The 22,475-nt window shown below is 42.8% G+C and overlaps 1 protein-coding gene across 1 annotated transcript in view; it reads left to right on the top strand.

Moving 5' to 3' along the window:
* The window catches only part of Pip5k1b (phosphatidylinositol-4-phosphate 5-kinase type 1 beta), a 263,329-nt gene that overhangs the window by 107,424 nt on the left and 133,430 nt on the right, over positions 1-22,475 (top strand). Inside the window, exon 3 of the mRNA XM_038338361.1 lies at positions 1,370-1,438. Coding sequence (XP_038194289.1) covers positions 1,370-1,438 — 69 coding nt within the window. The remainder of the gene's footprint in view (positions 1-1,369; positions 1,439-22,475) is intronic.

The following is a 22,475-nucleotide window of genomic DNA, read 5'->3' as shown; positions in this document are numbered from 1 at the left end:
CTGGCTAATTCTTTGGCGCCACAAATATGGAACTTATTAAAGCCCAGGATTCGAAGACTTGTAGGAAAATCAGATCTGTCTCTCCCTGGGGTATTAAATGCCCTTCATGTAGTTTAAGCTCCTGAAGTATTCTTAGCGTCAATGGTAATTAGCAAAGAGTTCCAAACTAGACTGTGAACAGAGAGAGAGAGGGGGAGAGAGAGAGAGAGAGAGAGAGAGAGAGAGAGAGAGAGAGAGAGAGAGAGAGAGAGAGGCTTTGAAGCAGTCAGCCCAGATGATCTGTCTTCATCAAACCTCTCCCCTCAGGGCTCAGGGATCTTTATGAAAGAAGAGGAGAAAGGCTGTAAGGGCCAGAGGCAGTGGATGACTCCAAGGAGATAACATCTCCCAAACCCAACAGAACTAGAACACTAAGACCCTAAGAGATAGATGAGCAGACGTATGGGAAACTCCAAAGAAAACACACAAAGAGCTAACACTAGTAATTTCAAACTGAAAATTAAAATGACGAGAACCCTCATTTGACCCATCAGATTATCAAGGATATCTAAAATAGAGTTGTCGTTTCTGACAGGTTCCCAATCGCTATAAGCAGAGTTAGGAGTGGGTATAGACTTCTTGGAAGGCGATTTACTAGTATATTGGTAAAAAGTTAATATTGCGGTATGACTTAGTCATTCCACGATGGAATCCAAGGTAACAATGGTATTGGACAAAGATATAGCACACATAGTTACTATATCATTTGTGGAAGCAGAATTTTTGAGCCACCTCAACAATTCATCAATATTAGCATTATTAACTAAAGTACTGACACACAATTAGATTCACGCAGTGATGTCTCCTTGCTTCTAAAAGAAAATATTCTTTTCCCAGGGAGGATTTTTTCTTTTTATCATAAAAGGGGCATACACTTATAATATCACCAAGATGGATATTACCATTTTCCATATCACAATGCACATGTCAAAAGACAGAGACAACTGTGCTCACATGGGAATCATGAAGCTGCTTCAGGAAGTAATATTAAGAGTGGAGTTTTGTGTGCATTCTGATTCATAATTTTGGTACTTTCCAGATATTTTTACAGTGAGCTCTTACAACCTGAAGCAAAATAAATTTTAAATAGCTTTTAACAAGAAATCTATCCACATGAAAAGGCTTTAGGTTTCTACAACGTCATTCTTCAGACTTACAGAGTAAAGTATACTCCCAATAAATACTCTTTTTTCTTTTTCCTTTGTCTTTCTTTGAAACAGCGGCAGTAACAGCGAAAACAATGTGCAAAATATATCTTTTTAGCAGCATTATTATGTTGTGTTGAAAGAGTAGCATTCAGATTTCAAAGGGAAATACTTCTCCTTTGCAGATGTCGTCAACTGGTGAAAATGGAGACACCATACCTGGAAAACAAAACGAAGAAAAAACCTACAAAAAGGTGAGCGTTTCACTTTCTCCAGAAAGTAGGAGCGATCTGCTGTTTGCCAGGTGGTTGTTAGGCCTCTTCTTCCTCCAAAGCCATTATTATTACTATCTCTTGCTGCTCTACCAAATTAGCAAAAACTTGGTGGCTTAACTGACAAAAATGTATCACCGCATAGTCGTAAAGGTCAGATGTCTGATGGGGTGTCGCTGGAGTCCACAGAGCTGCGTTCCTTCCAGAGCTGGTAGGGGACAATCAAGTCCTTGTTGTGTCCAGTCACTATATGTACCCATTATCACATCTTCTTCTATCTCAATGCCAGCAGTGGCTGGAGGAGTCTTTCTTGGGCTGTATCCTTCTACTGCTACACAGACCAGTGGATAGCACCATGCCCTCTCAGATAATGCAAAAGAATTTCTTTATTTCAAAGTTAGCTGAGCAACAACCTTAACATTTACTAGCCTAAACTCTTCGTTGCCACGTAACAAATTCATAGGGTCCCAGGATTTGGGACCTATCTTTGAGGGACATCTTTCTGAGCACCCCCGTGACCTTTTGAACATAAGTCTGGGGACAGTTATTTTTCTGCCTGTCATTATTCATAAGGAAGACTCTCAGTAGCATGTGATATTCCATGTCTAGCATGTGAGTCCTTTGACTCACTGCGGCACACCAATTACTTTCTGTCACTAAGTTAGGAAAAAAGGTGTCGGTGTGCAGCTGCCACTCCTGAATCACACGTTTTGAATCCTCTAAGATTTTGTGTCTTTGGTCCATTTCCCACAGACCTCTTCTAGGCTTCCAAGTGTATCTTACCTTAACTCTTTGAATTTGATAAATTCTTGACTCTTTCAATCAAGCTATCATTGTTGGGTAAAGATGGCCCTAAGCACCACTCTTGCCCCTTGTAAGTCAACCTTACACGTTAACAGCTTTTAAAAGTCCTTGCCCTCCCGCTCTCCTGGGATTAGGAGGTTTGTTTATTGAAGTTTTAGTGTATCCTATTTTTTTGTTTCTGTGTGCTCTTCTTTGATGGACAGCCAGTGTGTGTTGCAGTTAAGGACAGCTCCTTCTCCTGTCTACTGACAAGAACAAGAAAGACCTCCAAGGAATCTGTGAAAATGTTTCAGTTGACTGACAAGGAGAAGTGAAACCTGAAAAGCAACCTGGTAGCCTCCACTGAGGTGGTGAGAGCAGCCACTGTGGACTAGCGTTAACCAGTTGTCTTGGACTCTCTGTACGGGGCTCCAGACTAGGTGGGCAGCAGCCAGCACTATGCAGCTTCGTCAGCGTAATCATCCCCACATGTTTTAAGGAACTCTCGGTGTTCATGAACTCTATGCTCTCGGCGTCTTGATCATTTGCACGTGATTGTTGAGCTGGCTGCTTTTGGTTCTTCCAGTTGCCCATTTCTCTAATGTATATTGTCAGTCCTTGGCAAGCCCAGGTGGAACTAAGCATAAACCCATAAGGTTAATGTCTTCAACTAAGGGCTAAACCAAGTCGGATTTTAGCTGTGTAAAACAAACATGTTGCCCATTAAGGCAGGCATTAATGACTGCCTCTCTGTGTTTACAGAGTCTAGGATTTCCACTCTCAGTTAATTTGCTGAAAGTCTTCCGCTAGAGTTGTAAACACGAAAGCCTAAAGGAACCAGGCAGGAAACAGGTTTTGCTATAACTATGGGAACTATGGTCAGGCGTACATGCCTTCCGTCGGGGAGGGGTGGCACTCAGCTGAGGCTAGCAGAGCCGTGCATGAATGGACACCCCAGCCTGCCATGTACTCTGATTTAATTAATTAATTAATTAATTTATAGGAAAACAGAAATACAAATCTTGATGTGAAATCTCCCAAGTTTTTAATCATCAACTAATTCAGAAGCTTGTTTTACAGTTCCCTCTGGGCACAACAACACACCAGTGGAACCTCTCTCTCCTGCAAGCTGTAGCCAGTTTGCACTCTCTGGCACATTCTTGCTGTAAGAAAATGAAGGAGGAAAGAAAGGCATGCAAAAGAAATGCCTTTGAGAACTTGCCTCTGCTTCCCAATACTGTTCAGTTCATTGGGGAGAAAAATATAGTCCCATGTGAAAAAAAATAATGATCCAAACCAGTATTAAGTATTAAATGCCAAGACAAGTAGCAGGCATTTTGTTTAATCATCCCAAGTTCCAAGGAGCTGAAAGGTCGTTGCTGTCTTCCAGGTTCTCCACAGCTTCTAAGCTGGGAGAGTATTTTGCTAGGGTAAAAATTTCCTAATGTCATCAAGAGTGGTGGCTCATGCCTTTAGTTAGTCTCAGCACTCCAGAGGCAGAGGCAGGCAGATTTATGTTTGAAGCCAGCTTGGTCTATAAAGCAAGTTCCAAGATAGCCAAGACTACACAGAGAAACCCTGTAGAGAGAGAAAGATATATATATATATATATATATATATATATATAGAGAGAGAGAGAGAGAGAGAGAGAGAGATCTCCTCATCTCCTCATGTCTCTTGCCATCTGTCACTCCTTTAGTGGCTGTGCCTTCTAATTTGCTTCCTTATCTCTGTGATGGGCATCTGATGAGCGTGGCACACAGTTGGGTGAGGGTGGCTTGCTAGAAGGACAGGAAAAGCTAACTTGAGCTCAGCCCAGTGTTGGTATCTGAGCTAACTTGAGTCAGCCCTTGGCACTGGTGTTTGAACCTTATGTTCCAGGCCAGTGTTATACAGTAGAACTTTCTGGAACAGGAGAAGTGTTCAATAATCTGCACTAAGCCCGTGGCTGTAAGATTCATGAGGTTGTCAAGTGGCAAGCATGTCTGAGGAACTACATTTTCATTGATGTAATTATTAAATTGAATTTTAAAATCAATTTTTATTGACTTTGACAGTTTTGTGCATGTATCTAATGTATTTTGGTTGTATTAACCCCCCTCGCTCCATTTTCTTACCCGTTTTTTACTCTATCTGGAACCCTTCTTTCCAACATATCTTTTTCCTAATTTCATGTCTTTAAAAAAAATTAGCCTATTGTGTTTAATTAGGATTGCCTGTGTGTGCACAGGTGTCAGGTTATTTACTGCGTCATGGGCAACTTCCCAGTGGCCACAGTATTGAAGAAAAGTCACTTCTCCCTCCCCTAACCACCATTAACTGTCAATAGCTAGCTTGTCCTGCAGGGGTGAGAGCCTCAAGTGCCCTTCCCCCATAGGTGTTGTAGTGGTGACAGCTCTACATCCTTTTCCCTCCTCTCTGAGGGGTGTGTGTGTGTGTGTGTGTGTGTGTGTGTGTGTGTGACACATAGATATCCCATTTAGGACTGAGAAGGCAACCGTCATTTATTTTCCATGCTTTGACAAGTTATGAGTCTCTGCAGTGATTACTGCCTGCTGTAAAAAAGAAGCTTCTCTGACCAGGGTCGAGGGCAGCACTAATCTATGTGTATAAACATAAATATTGAGAAGGCCATTTAACAGCTTGTTCCTTTAGCAGAACAACAGTAGAGATTCCCCTTGAGGCTTATGATGCTCTGGGCATGAGCCTTTGACCGCAATTACAATACAGGAATTCTCTCCTGTGGAGCAGGACCCAAAGCCAATCAGAAATGTGTTTAGTTATCCCTGTAAGTCATGCCACTGCTGAATCACTGGGCACATCTTGTCTGGCAGGTCAGTTGGCAGCGTGCAGAGTCAACCAATGGATAAAACCATTGGTGACTTGATGACTTTTACATACTCGAAGGCTGAGGGACTCCATTTTTAATCTGTGTTAGTAAACTTGAAGCTTGAACAGATCTGTGTTGGTTACCATGATGGATGGCGCGGTTGTAGGCACTAAGGCACTGTGACACTGTTGTGGAGAACAGCGGTAGGGTGTGATGGCTATACACACCTAGCAGTGGCACAAGGTGCCTGAGGTCAGGGGACTGTGGGACCAGTGGCTTTTCTATTCAAGAGGACAAGAATTGGGCACAAACTAACATAGGAAAAGATGGGCCAAAAAAAAATTCCAAGAAAAGTTCTCTCGTGTAGTCAGGGCGAGCCTCAAATTCACAATTCTCCTGCCTCTGGCTCTCCAGGGCTCAGATTTCAGGTGAACTTGACCATCCTATCAAGAAGAGTAATTTTGAAAAACATCACAATAAAGAATTACCTGAAAGTATGTGATCGGAGTGACTGCCAGAATTTTCCTGCTACTAGGAGAGGATATTGTGTTGCTTGGGGATTTATAACCAGATATGAGACTTAGAAGCAAGCAGAAGGCAAGGCGTCTGTAGGGATGGTCAACACTTGAATAAGAGCCAAGCCTCTGCATTTTTTTAATGGATTTTGTTTTTTTTCAAGACAGGGTCTCATTATATAGCCTGGAACCCACTAGGTAGACCAGGCTAACCTTGAATTCACAGACATCTGCCTGACTCTGCCTCCAATTGCTGGAATTAAGGATGTGTGCCACCATACCTGGCCTCTGTATTTTTCTATAAAGATTATATATATTTATGTATATATATATATTTACATATATGTATACATACATACATACACACACTAAATATTAATGTATTATATATGTATGCATTCTGATACCTGAAGAGAACAGAAAAGGGTGTTTAATCCCTTGGAACCGGTGTGATAGGCAGTCGCAACTCTCACAATGTGGGTGCTAAGAAGCAAACCCAATTTCCCCGCAAGAACAGCAAGTGCTCTTTAACCATTTAGCCATTTCTCCAGCCCCCAAGCCTCTGCATTTTAAATGTGATGAAATTGCTTAGTCCTTATTCCTCCCAAAGCAACAGATGTCAGGATGGCTGAGCAATGCATCCCCAGATCACCGACAGTTCTTTTCCAAGGAGATGGCCTCGCTTGGCTGATTTTGTGGCGTCCCGCAGTTGGAATTGCTAGTGTCCCAGCCTGCGGGGCACATGCTGGTGCAGGAAGTGTTTGTTGTTGTCCTTTGCCTTTCTGCCTCTATCACCTCACCCCTGTACCTTGTCCTTCCAGCATACTTCTCCTTTCTAGGCCTGTCCACAGCACCCTTCCTCCCCGGGAGAGTCAGTTCTGGGGGCTACAGGCTGCAGTGGGAACGGGCGAGGGAGGACTAAAGGTCCCCTGCTTCTGATCCCGTTGAGTCTCTAACCAAATCTCACCATGTCTGGTAGGAAACTGAGAGGCCCGGACACACATCGGGGAGGCCTTGACCTAAGCGCCCCTCTGCCTTCCATCCTCTATTCTATTTTTTTAAGACCTCGGTTTTGTTTCATTGCAAAGCATCAGCCAGTTCTCCTGCTGGTGGAGCAGGCAGTGATGAGGTGGGAGGAAATGGTGCCTGGCCCTCACCACGTTTACAAGGACAGATGGCTTTTATTACTTTTGAAGCCTGAGTAAGGTAATGGCCCGAAGACGCTTTGATCTAAATTGAAGCACTTGTATCAGCCTAAGCGCCTTTATGTAGTCTCTGTGAAGACATACATCTGCCTCGGGAGAATGCTGGAGTATGCATCCCAAATTGGAGGAAGACATATCTGTGTATACGTATGTGTTCATGCATACATAGCTTGGAATCATATGAATGTATTACCTATTCAAAAACTGAGTAAATCTTTTTCATCATTTGGGTAGGGAAAAGAGCTAGGCTGTGTCTCATGTCCTGGCCTCTCTTTCTCTTGATGCTAGGAAGCCAACCCCACTTCCCTCAAACCAGCCAACTTACCCCCTGTCCAGGCAGGGACTGCGCTCTTCAGCTTAGCCTAGACATCTTTGTATATGCATTGAGTAGCAGTCGCCATGAATAGCAACTCCCCTAGTCTCTAGGAAGGGGGACCCTGTGGCATTTTGAGCAGTATTCGTGTGTCATCATAATCCGTAAACTTCCTCCCACTTCTCAACCAGAAATTGTGTTGCATGGAGAGCATTTAAGGCCTGGAGACATTTTAGGTTCTCATAGCTCGAGCGATAGTGCTCTTAGCTATGTGGAGATGGGGCCAAGGACAATGTGTCTTGTAAGGCACAGGACAGGCTTGTCACAACATGGTCTAAATGTCACTAGTACCAAGACTGAAAGTCCTTGAGCACTAACCAAACTCAGCTTTTGAAGAAGAGGGAGGATATGAGTTCTTCTCTGCCTATGCCTATGTCTGTAACCTTGGGCATTACAATTACATTGGTCTGTGTCTTCATTTTCCTCATTCATAAAATGGATACATTCCCTCGCTATACCCCCGTGCTGTAAGTATCAAATGAGTTAATAGATGTGAACACAACTGGATGAAGTAGGATGCCAACGAGCAGAGTCCCAGTATTTGTTAGTGAGAGAAAGATCACTCTACCTGTGATTCTCCACATTCATCTGTAGGAACAGCAAGATGGTCAAGTGGCTGACACCTCTGGACTGGAGTCATAGAAATGGCGTCTTAGCATCCTGATGTCAGCTGCCGTTGACCTGGGCATGGGAGAGGGAATGGGGAGTGTTGGAACAGGATACTGTCCTTCCCCCAATGCAGTGGCTTATGACATAAGAAGCAAAGATGAACTTCTAATAGTGGGCTGCCACTGGGATTTTAAAATCAAGCCACGTGGAGGTGGGGAGTGTAATTAAATAATCATGTCAGATTTATAAGCATGTACAATGATAAACCATTATCTCCCTCCCTACATAGTACATACCCGACTCCAGGCATCTCAGCTTCTGGAATACATGTTTTAAAATATTCCTTTATTACTTTCTGCAAGATGTCACATATTATTGAGCAAATAAATCAGCAGCTTCAGAGAGAGCCCCCAGGGAAGCAAACCATCTTGTCAGTGTCTTTCTCCAGATGGGTCATTGCAAGGTGGCTACTTTCTGCGTCCACTGTGGAGGAGGCCTTGGGGTGACCAACTGCTCTATCTCTACCTTTCAGCCACTAAATGTCTACCTTTTGATCCGTCTACCTTTTGATCCCCAATTCCTGTAAACATTACATTGCTATCCCTAAAACACTCCCTATGGGAAATGCCATTCTAAGCTCATAACCTGTTGTAGAGCAACAGCCACTGCAATGCAGTTGTATTTGATATTAGGATAGGACAGAGTCTGGGGTGTTTCTGTTTGTGCAGCCAGACCCCAATGGAGCTGTTTTTCCTGCTCACAATGACCAATGCTGTCTTTGTTTTCTAATGTAAGGACTAACTATAAGGTGGTAAGCTGCCTGCCTCCTCCTGCACAGCGTGGCCAAGTAGTCATCCTTGTCCCAAGGCCCATGGCTGATCCACCTCTATCGTGACCTCCAGTGCTTCGTCTGTTCCCTTGCAGATTTTCTTTTAAAGAAATCACTTATGAGAAATATCAAATACTAGAATTCTGGATTTTGCAAAAAAGAACACCAGTAACATAAGTTTTCATATTATACGTACTTAATAAATACTCCTAAGCTACTCACCATAGTGTGTTTATTTGGAGTTTTGCTGTTATGTCGAGTGTTGGCTATTGAAATAATTTTTATCGAGTTCTGCTTAGTTTATGCTATCTAAAAATCCTATTCATTTGATAAATGAAAGTGTATTATAGTCAACAACAGTTTCAAGCTAATGAGAGTACTAACATTAAGTGTTTACTGTATGCCAGATATATTTCTAAGTAATTAAGAACTATTAATTTTATCTTCGTAAGAATCCAGTGAGGGCATCAGCAAGACAGCTCAGTGGGTAAAGGCACTCGCCACCAAGTCTGGAACATACATGGCAGAAGAGAACTGACTCCTGGAAGTTCCCTTTGGCTGCCACATATGCACTGTGGCATGTGTGTACACACACTAACACACTCAATGTAATTTTTAAAGAACCCAGTGAGGTGTGCCTGGCTCTCTGTTTTCATGAGTTACGAATCCATGAGTTACGAATCCATGGACTCAGCCAGCCCTGAACTGAAAATATTTAGGGTGAAATATTTCATCTGTACTGAAAACGTACAGATATTTCTTCCTTGTCATTGTTCCCTAAATAGTACAGCGCCATGACTGGCATAGCGTTTACATGGTATTGTGTGTTTTCAGTAATGTGGAGAGGATTTAGAGTATATAGAAGAATGGCTTTGGAATATAGGTAATACTCAAATTTAACATAATTTTATATAAGAGACTTTACAGTACCTATAGATTTGCATTTCTATAGGGATCAGAACCAGTTCTCCTCCATGAAAGGGAACAGCTGTCCTCTTATTCCCATTTTATGGATGAGAAAAAAATGGTATGGAGAGGTTAAATAACTTGTTTCCCAAGCACAGTAAGTGGCAGAATAGGCTGGGCATCCAACCCTGACTGTGTCCAGAGTTTGCCACACTCCCTACACTAAAGTCTGGACACTGTCCAGAGGATGGTGCTGCCGTGATGTTAGGACGGCCATTCTCAGCCATGTGTGGTGGTGGATGTCTTTATAGCTTGCCTGGGAAACTGCAGCAGGAAGAAAGCAAATTCAAATTTACCGTGGTCCTTAGAGTGAGACCCTGTCTCAGGAGGAGGTGGGAGGATATATGTGTATAGTCTTTCTGAATTATCCACTGTAATAACAAAACCAGGAACACAAATAAACCTGGCAATTTTGGATTGGGAAAAAAACATTAATACTATTGAGCAATTATGAAACAGCATTTTCCCTGCTTCGATGGTCCAAAGCCAATATTCCTAATCCAAAGTCTTACCTTAATACAGAATCCAAGCTATAGCCTGGAAGATACCTTTTTCTAGACAATAATTTCCCAGTAATCTTGAAATGAGAAAGGAATATATTTTCAGGATATTGTACTGAGTCCTGAAGAGAAAAGGAGAAAGTGACTGATTCCAAATGTTTTCTTGAGAGTGGAGCTCAGACAGTGAGGGGAGAAAATTAGGAAGAAGCCACCTTGGAAAACCTAGTCTGCTGACAGTAAGGTAGATTCTCAGGAGTCATGCTTCACTGTTAATGTGTTTATAGCTAACAAAGGTCTGATAGAGAAAGCTTTGGGCAGGAGAATGACTGTTCTGACCATTCCCCTTGGGGAATCAAGTTCTCCCAAACGAACACCTACATTTTTTGCTCAGTGCGGCCCACCATCTGTTGGTCCTGTATCAGCGACTCATATTAGAAAAGGGAAGTGAGCCTGCTTAGTCCTCTGTGGGTGAGTCATGGTCTTGGAGACATTCAGTACATCATCAAGAAGGGAAGGAAAGGGCTGGGTGCTGGGCCACACATCTTAAATTCCCATTCTCAGAGGCAGATGGATCTCAGTGAGTTTGAGGCCAGTCTACTCTACATAGTGAGTTCCAAGACAACCAGAGCTATATAGTGAGGTCCTGTCTCTGAAAAAAAATTGGGGGAGGGAGAGAAGGAGGAAGAAAGGAAGGAGGGAGGAAGGGAAGGGAAGAAGAAAGGAAGGAGGAAAGAGGGAATGTGATGGGAGGAAAAGAGAAAAGCATCTTTCTATGGAGACCTGAAAATCCTCATTTATCCCTTATTTTTTCTTGGCCCAGCTCCAATATGTGAGTACTCTCAGCCACCCCCAGATACAATGTAGATTCCATTCAAGGGAAATGCTGGAGCATCTATAGGGCATTGTTGCCTGCCTGTGGGCAGGGTGCGCTGATCCCACCCCCACCCCAGCCATGACTCCTGCTCATCAAGGAAGCTCAGCTGCCTTCTTGTGAAGCAGAGAATTAAAATATAAGTGGTCTGGGTATTCTCCTAATTCCCCTGAGGAATGTTTTCCTAGTGTGACCTTGTCATTTGTTGTGGGTGTGATCTGGGCCTGGAATATGAAGTATGTTTGGTTAACCAGTTGACAAATATTTATTTAGCTTGGCTCAGTGCTGTGCCTTAAAGGTAAAACAGAGGCCAAGAAAGTCAGAGTCCCCACCCTAAATAATGTTGTCATTGTCTTGATAAGAGACAGGCCGGAAAAAAAAAATAAGGTTAATAAAATAACAAGCTATTTTAATAGTCACCAAGATCTGCTGAGAATGAAGGAGATCTGAGTGCTGCTGTCGAGGCAAAGCATCCAGGGAACTCCTCTGAGGAGTTGACATGAAGGGGGTGGAGGCTGTGGTCACAGAGTCAGATTGAAGCAGCTGAGAGAGGAGCGGAGGAAAGAACAGCAAGCGTTCTTGTCAGAGAGAATGGCATTTGCCAGGCTCTGGAGACAGGAAGCATCTGGGTGGCTTCCAGGAACCCAGGAGAAGCCAGTGTGGTGGAGACTTCTGAGCAAGTCAGAGCAAATGGGCAAGCTAGGGAAGAGCAGCCGTTCCCAGCTGGAGCCAGTTTTGTCTGTGTAGGGTCAGCAGAGTTGTCACAACTAGGAAGAGGGTTGCCATTAGCATCTGATGAGTCCCAGGGTTTCTGGGACATATTGAAGTACACTGGACAACCCAATGTGTGGAAATAGATCATGGACTAGACTAAAACAGTAGACTGGATTGGTGGGGGTAGATCTTGACTTGGGTGTGGACTGCAAAAGTGATAGAAATAATTGATGATTCCATGATTCTAGATTAAGTTCTTGGATTGTATCACTGGTAGAGATGGAGAAGGATATCTAGGGACAGTGACATCTTCCAACTTGGACATGCTAGTTGGGTAATGCCAATGAGGTCTTGAAGAGAAGAACCAAGTAAGAGGTTGAAAATGGATTGGTAACCAACGGGACAGGTATGGAGTTCAGCTTCAATTCATCAAATTGTAGATCTACAGGAATTGATACAACATGATAAAGAGAGGGTTTGTAGCTGGGCGGTGGTGGCATATGCCTTTAATCCCAGCACTCAGAGGCAGAGACAGGCAGATATCTCTGAGTTTGAGACCAGTCTGGTCTACAGAGCGAGTTCCAGGACAGCCAGGGCTACACAGAGAAATGTTGTCTCTAAAACGAAAGGGGGAGGGAGGCTTTGTGACAGGAATGTTCTTATTTTGATATTGCCTCTGAAGAACCCTCTCTACAGAGGTATGGAGACTAAGCATCCTTAAATACTTCGAAATTCAAAACTTTTAAAAAATATTTGTATTAATCTTTGAGAATTTCATGCATGCATACAGTACATTTAGATAACATTCACCACCAAGTCCACAACCTTTTCAGTGTCTGCCTAACACCACAAGTGGAAATTTCTACTACACATGACCTATGCAACCTGTTATAATCCAAACATAGGCATGGTAAACATATTGTATAAAATTACCTTAGGCAAATGAGTCTAATGTTTCAACTCAGTCTCATACCTATAGTATCTAATCATATATGTGCAAATATCCTATAATACAAAAAATCCAAAATCTGAAACAAGTTTGGTTCTAGGCATTTAGAATAAAGGATAATCAATTCATATTACTCAAATAAACAAATCTGACCAATGTATACCTTACAACAGTGGTTTGTAACTTTCCTAATGCTGTGACCCTTCAATGCAAGTCCTCATATTGTGGTGACTCCCAACCATAAAATTATATCTTTGTTACTTAATAGCTATAGTTTTACTGTTATTATGAATCATAATGAAATATTTGATATGCAGGATCTCTGATATGTGACCCCAATGAAAGGGTCTTTTGACCCCAGGGGTTCGCTACCCACAGACTGAGAACCACCATCCTACAATCTTCCATTGGCCTTTTCCTGACTACTAAAAGTATCCATAGTCCATAGCATATGAGTCTTACATAGTTCATCTCAGTAGCAGTGTCAGGATCTATCTCCTGCCAATTGTGCACAATCGTAGGGAGCAAGGTCCTTGACCAACATTTTGACATTCACAGAGTCCACACAGCGCTTGTGTATAAGGTTTAAGAGATGGATCATTTTTTCTTCTTAATCCTAAAATTGTCATAGTCTTTCCATGGACATGTGTTCTGAAGTCTTCAATTTTGGATCTCCAACTAGAGAAAAGATGTGGTATAGATGGTCAGACAGGGTGGAATTTATACTTTGCATGATTGACTTGAGGCAAGTATACTTGAAAGAGTTCAGTTGAGATGTCCCAACAGGTAGAGGAGCTTGCTATGCAAGCCTGAAGACCTGAGTTCTGTCCCCAGAGCCCACAGTGGAGGAAGAGCACCAACTCCCGAAAGTGGTCCTCTGACATCCACATATGTGCTGTTGTACTCATGCATGCACAGGCTTCTATACATATACACACTCATGCATACAATAGGAATAATATGTGGGTGAATTCTAGGGAGCCAGGTGTAGATGGACACGCTAGTAGTCCCACACTCGCTCAGAATTGAGTATAATAAAGGGTCTTTCTTTAGCGGGAGACTCATGGATCATAGTCTTCTGCATATGCAGAAAGTGGGAACCAAATCCAGCAGCCAAGAGTGAGAGCACGAGCGTGCAAGCACGCACGTTTCTAGTACCCAAGGCCACACCCAACCGGGTCCAGCATCTCTCAAAGGTCATTGGCTGAAGGAGTTCCCCCAGCGGTAATACATTTAAAAAAAATAAAAAATAAAGAGCTAAGTATGGTTTCCCTGACTTTGTCTTAGTTAACTGCCATGGTGATGTGGGTTATATCTCTCCTGGGTCACTTCATGGGCATTTGAAAGTTGATGTTGGTGATGTGTCATCCCTCAGTCCCTTCGACTGTGCTCCATGGACTAATAGCCCTTGTAGGGGAACTTAGCAATGAATTCCTAGCTACATCACTTAAGGTTCCATTCTTTCTAGGTGTCGTCCCAAGCAAAGGCTGCCCCTTTGATAGACAATATTTGGGATTGGCTAGCAGCCCAGTTCTCCAGCTCAGCAGCTTGATAGACATCCTCATCCAGTGACAGCAGCAAGATCAGCGACTGTCTGGATTATCTGTTTGACAAGTGAGAAGGACCAGTAAGAGTTCGTAAAGCAAGTGTCGGCTCACAAAAGCATGGGAAAGGGCAGAATGCAGAGCTGGAGTTTGGATCATAGCCAAGGCAATGATGACAGCAGGCAGAGCACCTACCCTTATGCCCACTCTTCAGTGTGTAACCCTTGCCACCCCCAGGTGCTCAGTCTTGTCCAGGACACTTAACAGGAGTATGGCAGTACTGCGGTGTGGCTTGAGTCTTTCATCTAGGAAGAAGTAGATGATATTTGGTTCTACAAATCCTAAATTGCTATTGTTCTTAATGGTCTCCCCCTCTTGTACCCCAGTGGATTTTAAATCCCAGGGGAGCAGGGCCTGTTAGGTATGGATTAAGTGTGAATTTAGTACTTCAATAAGGCACAATATGACTGTCACGCTCTTCATCCCAACTCCCTCCTCACTGAATAGTCTACGGCCCTGTTTTTCATCTCCAGCAGTCTGTATTCTTGAGTACGAAGGGAACAGGTTATTTTTTTAAAAGCATTAGAAAACTATCAAAAAGTCTTTCATGCATTGCTGACATCTTTTAAAAAGCCACATCCAGAAAGGGGCAGTGTTCTTCGGCTTCTTTTGCATTCAGAAGGAAACTCTGTCGGGCGTCAAGAGCCCTTCCTTCTCCTCCATCTCTGCTTCACAGGGTCCACCTGCTCTTTGGGTGACAATGGAATTCTCCTGACAAAAACAGATGCCATTTTTTTCTCAGGACTCAGAGTGGACTGGATGAGGGTGTACGGTTAAAGACAGCAAAATTGGGAGGGGGCGGCAAATGTCCAGTTTTGCCTTGCATGTATTTTAAAGAAAACAGAGACAGGTCAGTTCCACCATCTCCCGGGAGCATATTCACGTGGGATGAAACCTAAGATCGGACTTAGCTCCAGGTTTCAGATACAAAAAGAGGTCGGAAGCAGCAAAGTTGAACTAGAGAACAAAATCAAAATGTGGAGTCTCCTGAGAATCAACCTCGTAAAAAGAAACTTTTTTCCCAGGAAATATTCCACGTAATAAAAATGTCAAAAGTTTCCATTTCCTTTTGGAATTTAGGGCATGCCAACTCAGGCTGCATCGATGTTTATCTCCATGCTTTTATCCATTCATTTATTTCTAAACAAGCTTTTTTTTTTTTAAGCATATTGCTGTGTTTTAAATGTAGGCTTTTTTGGATTGTGTGGGTCTTGAATTGTTTCTCATGCGTTCACAGATGTGTGGAAAGAAACGGTGGCGTATGCTACAGCTCCTGACTCACCTGGCCAAGGACAGGGTCTCTTCCCAGACCTAGTGGCCACACAAAGCAGAGTAGCATGTGACATCGCTTGGGTCTCAGAGTTCTTGCCAGGGAAGCACACTGGTTAGTTTACAGGGCTGGCTCTGGTCACATCTGGGCTATGCAGGCCCTCCCCTCTAGCCTGAGGGTCCACTTCTACCAAGGAAGATTGTAAACCAAGGCTTTCCCCACAAAATGCATTTATTGGCATCCTCGCCCTTCCTGCTCTCACCTAAGTTTAGCCTTGGCATTTGTGTGAGTTTTCCCAGAGAGATGTGAGCACACTTCTATTCAACCTGGATGAGGCACCAACAATAGCCCAGAGAAGCAATTCTACCTAAGTCCAGTTTAGTGAACCAGTGAGTTTGGGGAGGTTAACTACACAAGGCAAGTGAGGGGTTGCTTATAAGAATATGGGTGGCTCAAAGACAACTGAATTATCAAAAAAAATTATCCTAGTGTGGACACTGTGCTGGATAGTTGTATGTCAGCTTGACACAGGCTAGAGTCATTTGAGAGATAGGAACCTCATTTGAGAAACTGCCTCCATAGCTTGTGGCTGTAAGCAAACCTGTAGGGCATTTTCTTTTTTTTTTTTTTCCTCATGGTTTATTTTTTTTATATTTAAAAATTTCCATCTCCTTCCCTCCTCCTCCCCCCTCCCTCCCCTCCTCCTCCCCCTTCCCTCCCCTCCTTCTCCCCCTTCCCTTCCCTCCCCTCCACCCATACCTCCCCTCCCTCCCTCTCAAGGCCAAGGAGCCATCAGGGTTCCCCACTCTATGCTAAGACCAAGGTCCTCCCAACTCCCCCCAGGTCCAGGAAGGTGATCGACCAAGCTGAGAAGGCTCCCACAGAGCCCGTCCATGCAGAAGAATCAGAGCCCAGAGCCATTGTCCTTTGCTTCTCAGTCAGCCCCCGCTGTAGGGCATTTTCATAATTGGTGATTGATAGGGGAGGACTCAGTCAAATGGGGACGGGGCCACTCGGGGGCTAGTGGTCCTAGGTTCTATAAGAAAGTAGGCTGAGTAAGCCATGGGGAGCAAGCCAGTAAGCAACACTCCTCCATGGCCTCTGCATCAGTTCCTGCCTCCAGGTTCCTGCAGTGTGTGAGTTCCTGTCCTGACTTCCTTCAGTGATGATCAGTGATGTGAAAATATAAGCCAAATAAGCCAAGTTGGTTTTGGTCATGATATTTCATCACAGCGATCATTTGACTGGGACAGACACTGCTTCATAGAAGAAGCATCCCCAGAGCTCACTGCATGACTTGAAAGAGTGTCTAGTTCAGAGGGAATAGATATACAATGCACCAGATCCCAAAATCACTGGGCACCCTGGTGGTCCAGAACATCTCCAGCTTTCCAGCCCTCACCTCCAACCCCCATGCTCTCATTCAATGGATTGGGCTAGGCACCTATTTACCTTAAGCAGGGAAAGAGAAGTAGACACAAGGTCCTTGGCCCGTGACCTTCTGGAACCCAGCGAACACTATTAAACCAACCTTTTGAACCGTTATCCACTGTGGAGCCTACCCAGTTGATCAAGGGTTGATTGCCTATGTCCTCAGTTCTCACTTCCACTGTGCTTTGGTTTTGTTGATATTTGATTGAGATCAAGTTTTTCTGGTTGTCCTGGGACTCATTATGTAGACAGGCTGGGCTTTAATTCACAAAGATCCTCCTGCCTCTGCCTTGTGCGTGCCGGAATGGACGCATGCACCAACATGCCAGGTGTGTTGTGATTTTTCTGTAGCTTGGCCAACTAGAGAGGTTGAAATGCCTTAGTTAGCATTTGTGTTTGTATTTGCTTTTATTGCTCATAAAGTCTGATGTTTTTTCAAATACTTTGAACTGGCTCACATGTATTGTTTTGAGAATGACTTATGAATACTATTGCTGTTTTATTGCTAAGTTCTACTTACAAATTAAGAGCATTGTATTTTTATCACAAATGTTTTTCTGACCTATAATAAGACGTCATTTTAACTTTCTGTTTTTAAGTGAAAAACATTATTTTATTTTCCACTAGTGAAAAGAATTATGCCTATTTGTGGTTGTAGAATGAAGGTTGTCGTGTGTCAGCTTTGTGTGATAATCAAACGAGGAGATTAGCCTGCCCACCGCATCACACTTTGTCATTGCCTGTGGTGGAAACTCCCCACATCTTCTCTTCTAGCGGTTTGAAGTAATAATACAGCATTGTCACCCACAGTCACCCCTCTGTACTGGGGACACACAACTTTCTCCTTCTAACTATGGCTTCTTTCACGTGGACCAGTCACTTTCTCCCCATAGCTCCTTTGCTTCTCCCAGCAAAGCTTTCATGAAGTCAGATCTGCTGCTACTTCCCAAGGTCTACTTCTACTCTGTTTTCAACGTTATTTCTAGTAATGCCTTGTTTTAATTATAATAATTTATAAGACATACTTCTCATGATATTACTTAATTTTCAGGTTTTTTCTGAGGTTGTTTTTATATCTTCCCTCTAATTATCTAATTTTGGATAATATGGCCATTCTAAAAAGAATGCTATGTTTTGTGTTAAAGTTATATTACATCTTAGGATGGACTATCTATGTAGTTACTGTGTTTTAATCACATCAGTGCAATTTTTTTCTATATTGATTCTGTGTGTTATTTTTAGATAGATATCTTTCTGTGTAACCTATGCAGGACTTTGTTAATGTTTGGAGGAATTTTTTTTCTATTATGAATAGGATCATGCTTCTCATTACATTTTCCAACTGAATATCCTCTAAGATTTTTTTATAAGCTGCTAACAATTTATGAAAATTATTTCATTAGGTTCATGATTGACTCTTGGATACAATATCTACAACTTTATAAAGTATAAATTTTAGTTTTTCAGTTGACTTGTTTTATCATTGGTTTTTTTTTTTGCTTTGTTAATTGGATATTCAGAAATCAAAATATCAGAGGCTGTTTGTGATAAGTACCCAGCCAATACTCTTGTGCCATTTCCCAGAATACTCATTGCACATACAGGTTAATAAAAGATGTAAAAAAGACATTTATATATTTTAGGGTTGTCACTCTAGTGTTTCTCTTGGTGTGATGCTTTCTTTAGTTTGAAAATATTATTTTATTTATTAACAAGTTTTCTTTTGGGATTCTAGTTTTAGCAAAAGTTTATTATTACTTGAGTGCTATAATTTTCCTATAATTGATTTAAGTGAGCATTGGAAAGGCAATCATTGTAAACACAGCTTTGGGGAATACTAGCAAATGATAAAACTGTGTTTCTCTTAAAATATTATTCCTTTTAAAGTTTACCATCAGTCCAGCAGATTGAGTAAATGTGTTGTTTTTATAACTTGAGAAATCGCAAAATTTCCTCCCTATGGATCTACTTTATCAATGTCTCAAAGCAAAGCAATCCGTGAGTTGATTATCTTAAGTGAATGCTTTTGCAACATATTTGGAGCAGGCAAGTTGTTGAAAACAATCTTCCTAAGATTCTGGTTTGGGTGAGAAAAAAAATGTACTTTTGTTATTGTTATAACTGCTTTGGGGTTGGTTTGTTGGCTGGTTGGTTGGTTGGTTGGTTGGTTGGTTGGTTGGTTGGTTGGCTGGCTGGTTGATTGGTTGGCTGGTTGGTTGATTAGTATGTTGGTTTGTTGGCTGGTTAGTTTTTTGGTTGGTTGACTAGTTGGTTGGTTGGTTGATTGATTTTATTTTGCTTGAAATGCTGTTAATTCCTCTCTTTTCCCTTGGTTGAGACTCTTTGTTTTACTCTTTTTAAATGTATGTTCCTATAATAGTTGGCCTCTGTTTTTTTATTTGTGAAAACGGAGGAACAGGTGCAGCAAAAGGCCCTCTTGGTGGTGGTTGCTTGCTTGGGTACTGTGATGGTCTCTTCTGCACATTCTCTCTAATTGAGCCATGCAGGAGACCTTAGAAAGGTGGAAAGGTATGGGTAAAGAGTGGGGAGACTCTCTGCATTTCAAAAGATTGCTCCTCTGGGGGGAAATGGTCCCCCTCACCTTGCTCTTCTGTGGTCTAGGAAAATGAACACAAAAGAATTTCTATAATATGCCATGGCCATTCCAATACCGTTAGAAAACAGTGTGACTAAGGTATGATGTGGTGTGACCCACCAGATCTCTGTAAGCTTGGTGAATCCTGACATAACCAGAGCAAAAATGTGGAGCCCGGCCTTGCTCATCTGCAGTCTATAGAGCTCCTAGTGACCATCTTTGACCCTGAAGGCAAAATATATACTATTCCATGTGAGAAACTCATCACCAATCCCTCTGTTCATTAAATGATCTAGGGGGTCCCTTTATGACATCTGTTCGGTTCTTATACAAACCAGTCTCCTTAATTCTAGCCTGGTACAAATTATCAGTGATTTTTAAAACTAGTGGGGAAAAGAGTGAAAAACTGTGAAAAACTGGGGGTGCCTCACATAGAGAGGCCCTGAAGATTGAGTATTGTTAACGTAATATAGGTATTGACTTCCTGTTGCTACAGTGATGAATTACCATAACTTTTGCCTAAAACAACAAAAACTTATGATTTTACAGTTCTGTGGGATGGACCTCCAGCACTTACATCAATGACTAAAATCAAGGTGCTGGTGTGGCTTTGTCCCTCTCTGGGGACTAGGGAAAACAATCTTCTCCTAGCATCTAAGTCTTTCCTTTTCCAGATCCTGTGTGCCACTAACATTTCCTGCTCATGGCCCCTTCAGCCTCTTCAAGCCAACATGGAGGCTTGTGTTATGGATCACTCTCCTCTTTAGCCTCTTTCCTTTTCTCTTTGAAGGACATGTTATTACCATGTTAATATTCTAGTAATAATTTAATATTAATATTGCATATTAAAACTATGTGGGTAACCCCAGGACAGTCTTGCTATGTACAGTGAGCTGGAGAGAAACATCGTTACAAATGCATTTTGTCTCTCCAGGTAGCACATTCACTTGTTCTATAAATTAAGACATGAACATTCTTGTTCTCCATGCCTCATATCAACTGGCAGTCCGTGTCTGTGTGGACCAATAGTGCTTTGTTGTCCTGTAGTGACACTGTTGTCAGTTTGCCTGAAGCTCTTTAAACACAGACTAGGGTCCAAGATAACACATGTCTTATCTCTGCATTTCTTTCTCTTATTGTTTCCACTCTTCTGTTTAACTCCCTCCATCGAATCTAAGCTCAGGAGCTGTAACCTCTGTAGCTGAATCTCCCCTCCATGAACCTGCATGGGCGCAAGGTCTTCTCACCCTGTCCATACGGGAAGCTGGACTTCTGTGACGCTCCCCGAGATTAAAAAAGAAATGTGGCCAGTGTATCTGCTGTTAGCATAAAGCAATTCATATTTGAATTTTCAGTCAAATGTAGAGCCTGGTGCTGGAGATGGTCTGCTCTCTTTCCTTGCCTGGATCAGCTTGCCTCTCCCTCAGTCCCATTTGCCATGTGATTCCTTTGTGTTTACAGAAGCAGGGCATGTTTATGAGGCATGTCCGGAAGAAGGAAATGATATATGGAAAATATCTACCTAGGGTATAGAGGCAGCTGATCCCTCAGCTGGAGTCAGAGGCTATAAATAAACCCGTGACCTCGTATGTGCGTGGGACTGGTATGTTCCGTCTTTCAGCACACTTTCAGGAACTTAGATGAATTTATATTTTGAAAGTGGAACATTAGTTATCCACAGAGATTTTATTGTGTCGTACACACACACACACACACACACACACACACACACACACTCACACACACACAAATAGGAATAAGGTCTTTACCTCTAATATCAGAATCAATCCTTTTCCTTGGAAGTAACTTGACATTCACTGCGGTTTTTACAGTCTGCTGAGTTGAGAATAGTCACCATCATTTGAGGTAGAAATAGAGGAAATGATTAATTTAGAAAGGAGAAGGATTGTGGGGTGGGTGGAAGTGACATTTTCTGCATTGTATTCTTAGAAACTTAGACTTTCAGAGCTGGATGTGCTGCTGATAAAACTGTTCGTTAACATAAGAGGAAACAGAAGCCAAAGAAACTTTCAGTCCCTGGGACAAGTTTGTGCCAAGTGCAAAAACCCAAGCTGGAGTCAAGTTCATGCCTTTCTCAGCCCTTACACTTAGCTCAACCCCTTCATTAGTCTCAAAGAGGTGACCAGACCATGGTCTCTGCCCCAAAGATGCCCTCCATGGCCATTCCTACTTCAGGCTTGCCTGGCTAGCAAAAGCAACTGTGTTTAGTTTGTCTGCTGCTTGATACAGCACCCTTTGTGTGTACCTGTGCCCGTGGAAGGGGGATGGGTCGGCACCTAGAGTTGCCCAAACACTGCCAGAGCGCTTGCAAAGACCAGAGCAATAGGACCTGCGCTCTGGGACTTGCTGCCACTTTAGTGTTTGTGTTTCTCACATGGCTTTGAGCAACAAAACATGAATTAAACAACTACGCAGTTTCCAAATGCTGTTCTCCAGGAGCCTGTAGCAGAGGACAGTCCTTTGGTTTGGGGAGCAGGACAGCAAGCATACTGATGGTGGAACGAGCCTTCCCGGGGCATGTTCATTCACCGACAGAAATGACTTAGCTGGTGTATGCCCTGCAAGTTTTACAGTTAGAAGCGGATGTGTTCTCAACCGGGGGGGGGGGGGGGCGTTTAGCGGTGTCTACAGACATGTTGGGGGTCACATCAGAGCAAGAAGGATGACTGACATAGAGCGGATGGAGGCCACATGGGACCATTACCCACAGCATGAAACTATCCAATCCAACTAGCCACTTGAGCTAAGGCCTCCAGAGAGACCCTGACCTGTGGACATTTTTGGCTTACCTAATTCTTGACGTTAGAAGGTTGTGCAGTTTAGAAACAGAATGGCCTAGGCATATTTGTTCTAATACGGCCTGGGAAGAGGTCTGTAATCTAACAGGGTGAGGGGACGTGGGTGTTAGGTGCTCACTTGGAGAATGGGAGCCAATGAAAGCAGTTGCTGTATT

The sequence above is a fragment of the Arvicola amphibius genome, chromosome 1 (genome assembly GCF_903992535.2).
Source record: "Arvicola amphibius chromosome 1, mArvAmp1.2, whole genome shotgun sequence".
NCBI classification, from domain to species: domain Eukaryota; kingdom Metazoa; phylum Chordata; class Mammalia; order Rodentia; family Cricetidae; genus Arvicola; species Arvicola amphibius.
The sequence above is the reverse complement of the archived record's forward strand: the minus strand, read 5'-3'. Positions and strand labels throughout refer to the sequence as shown.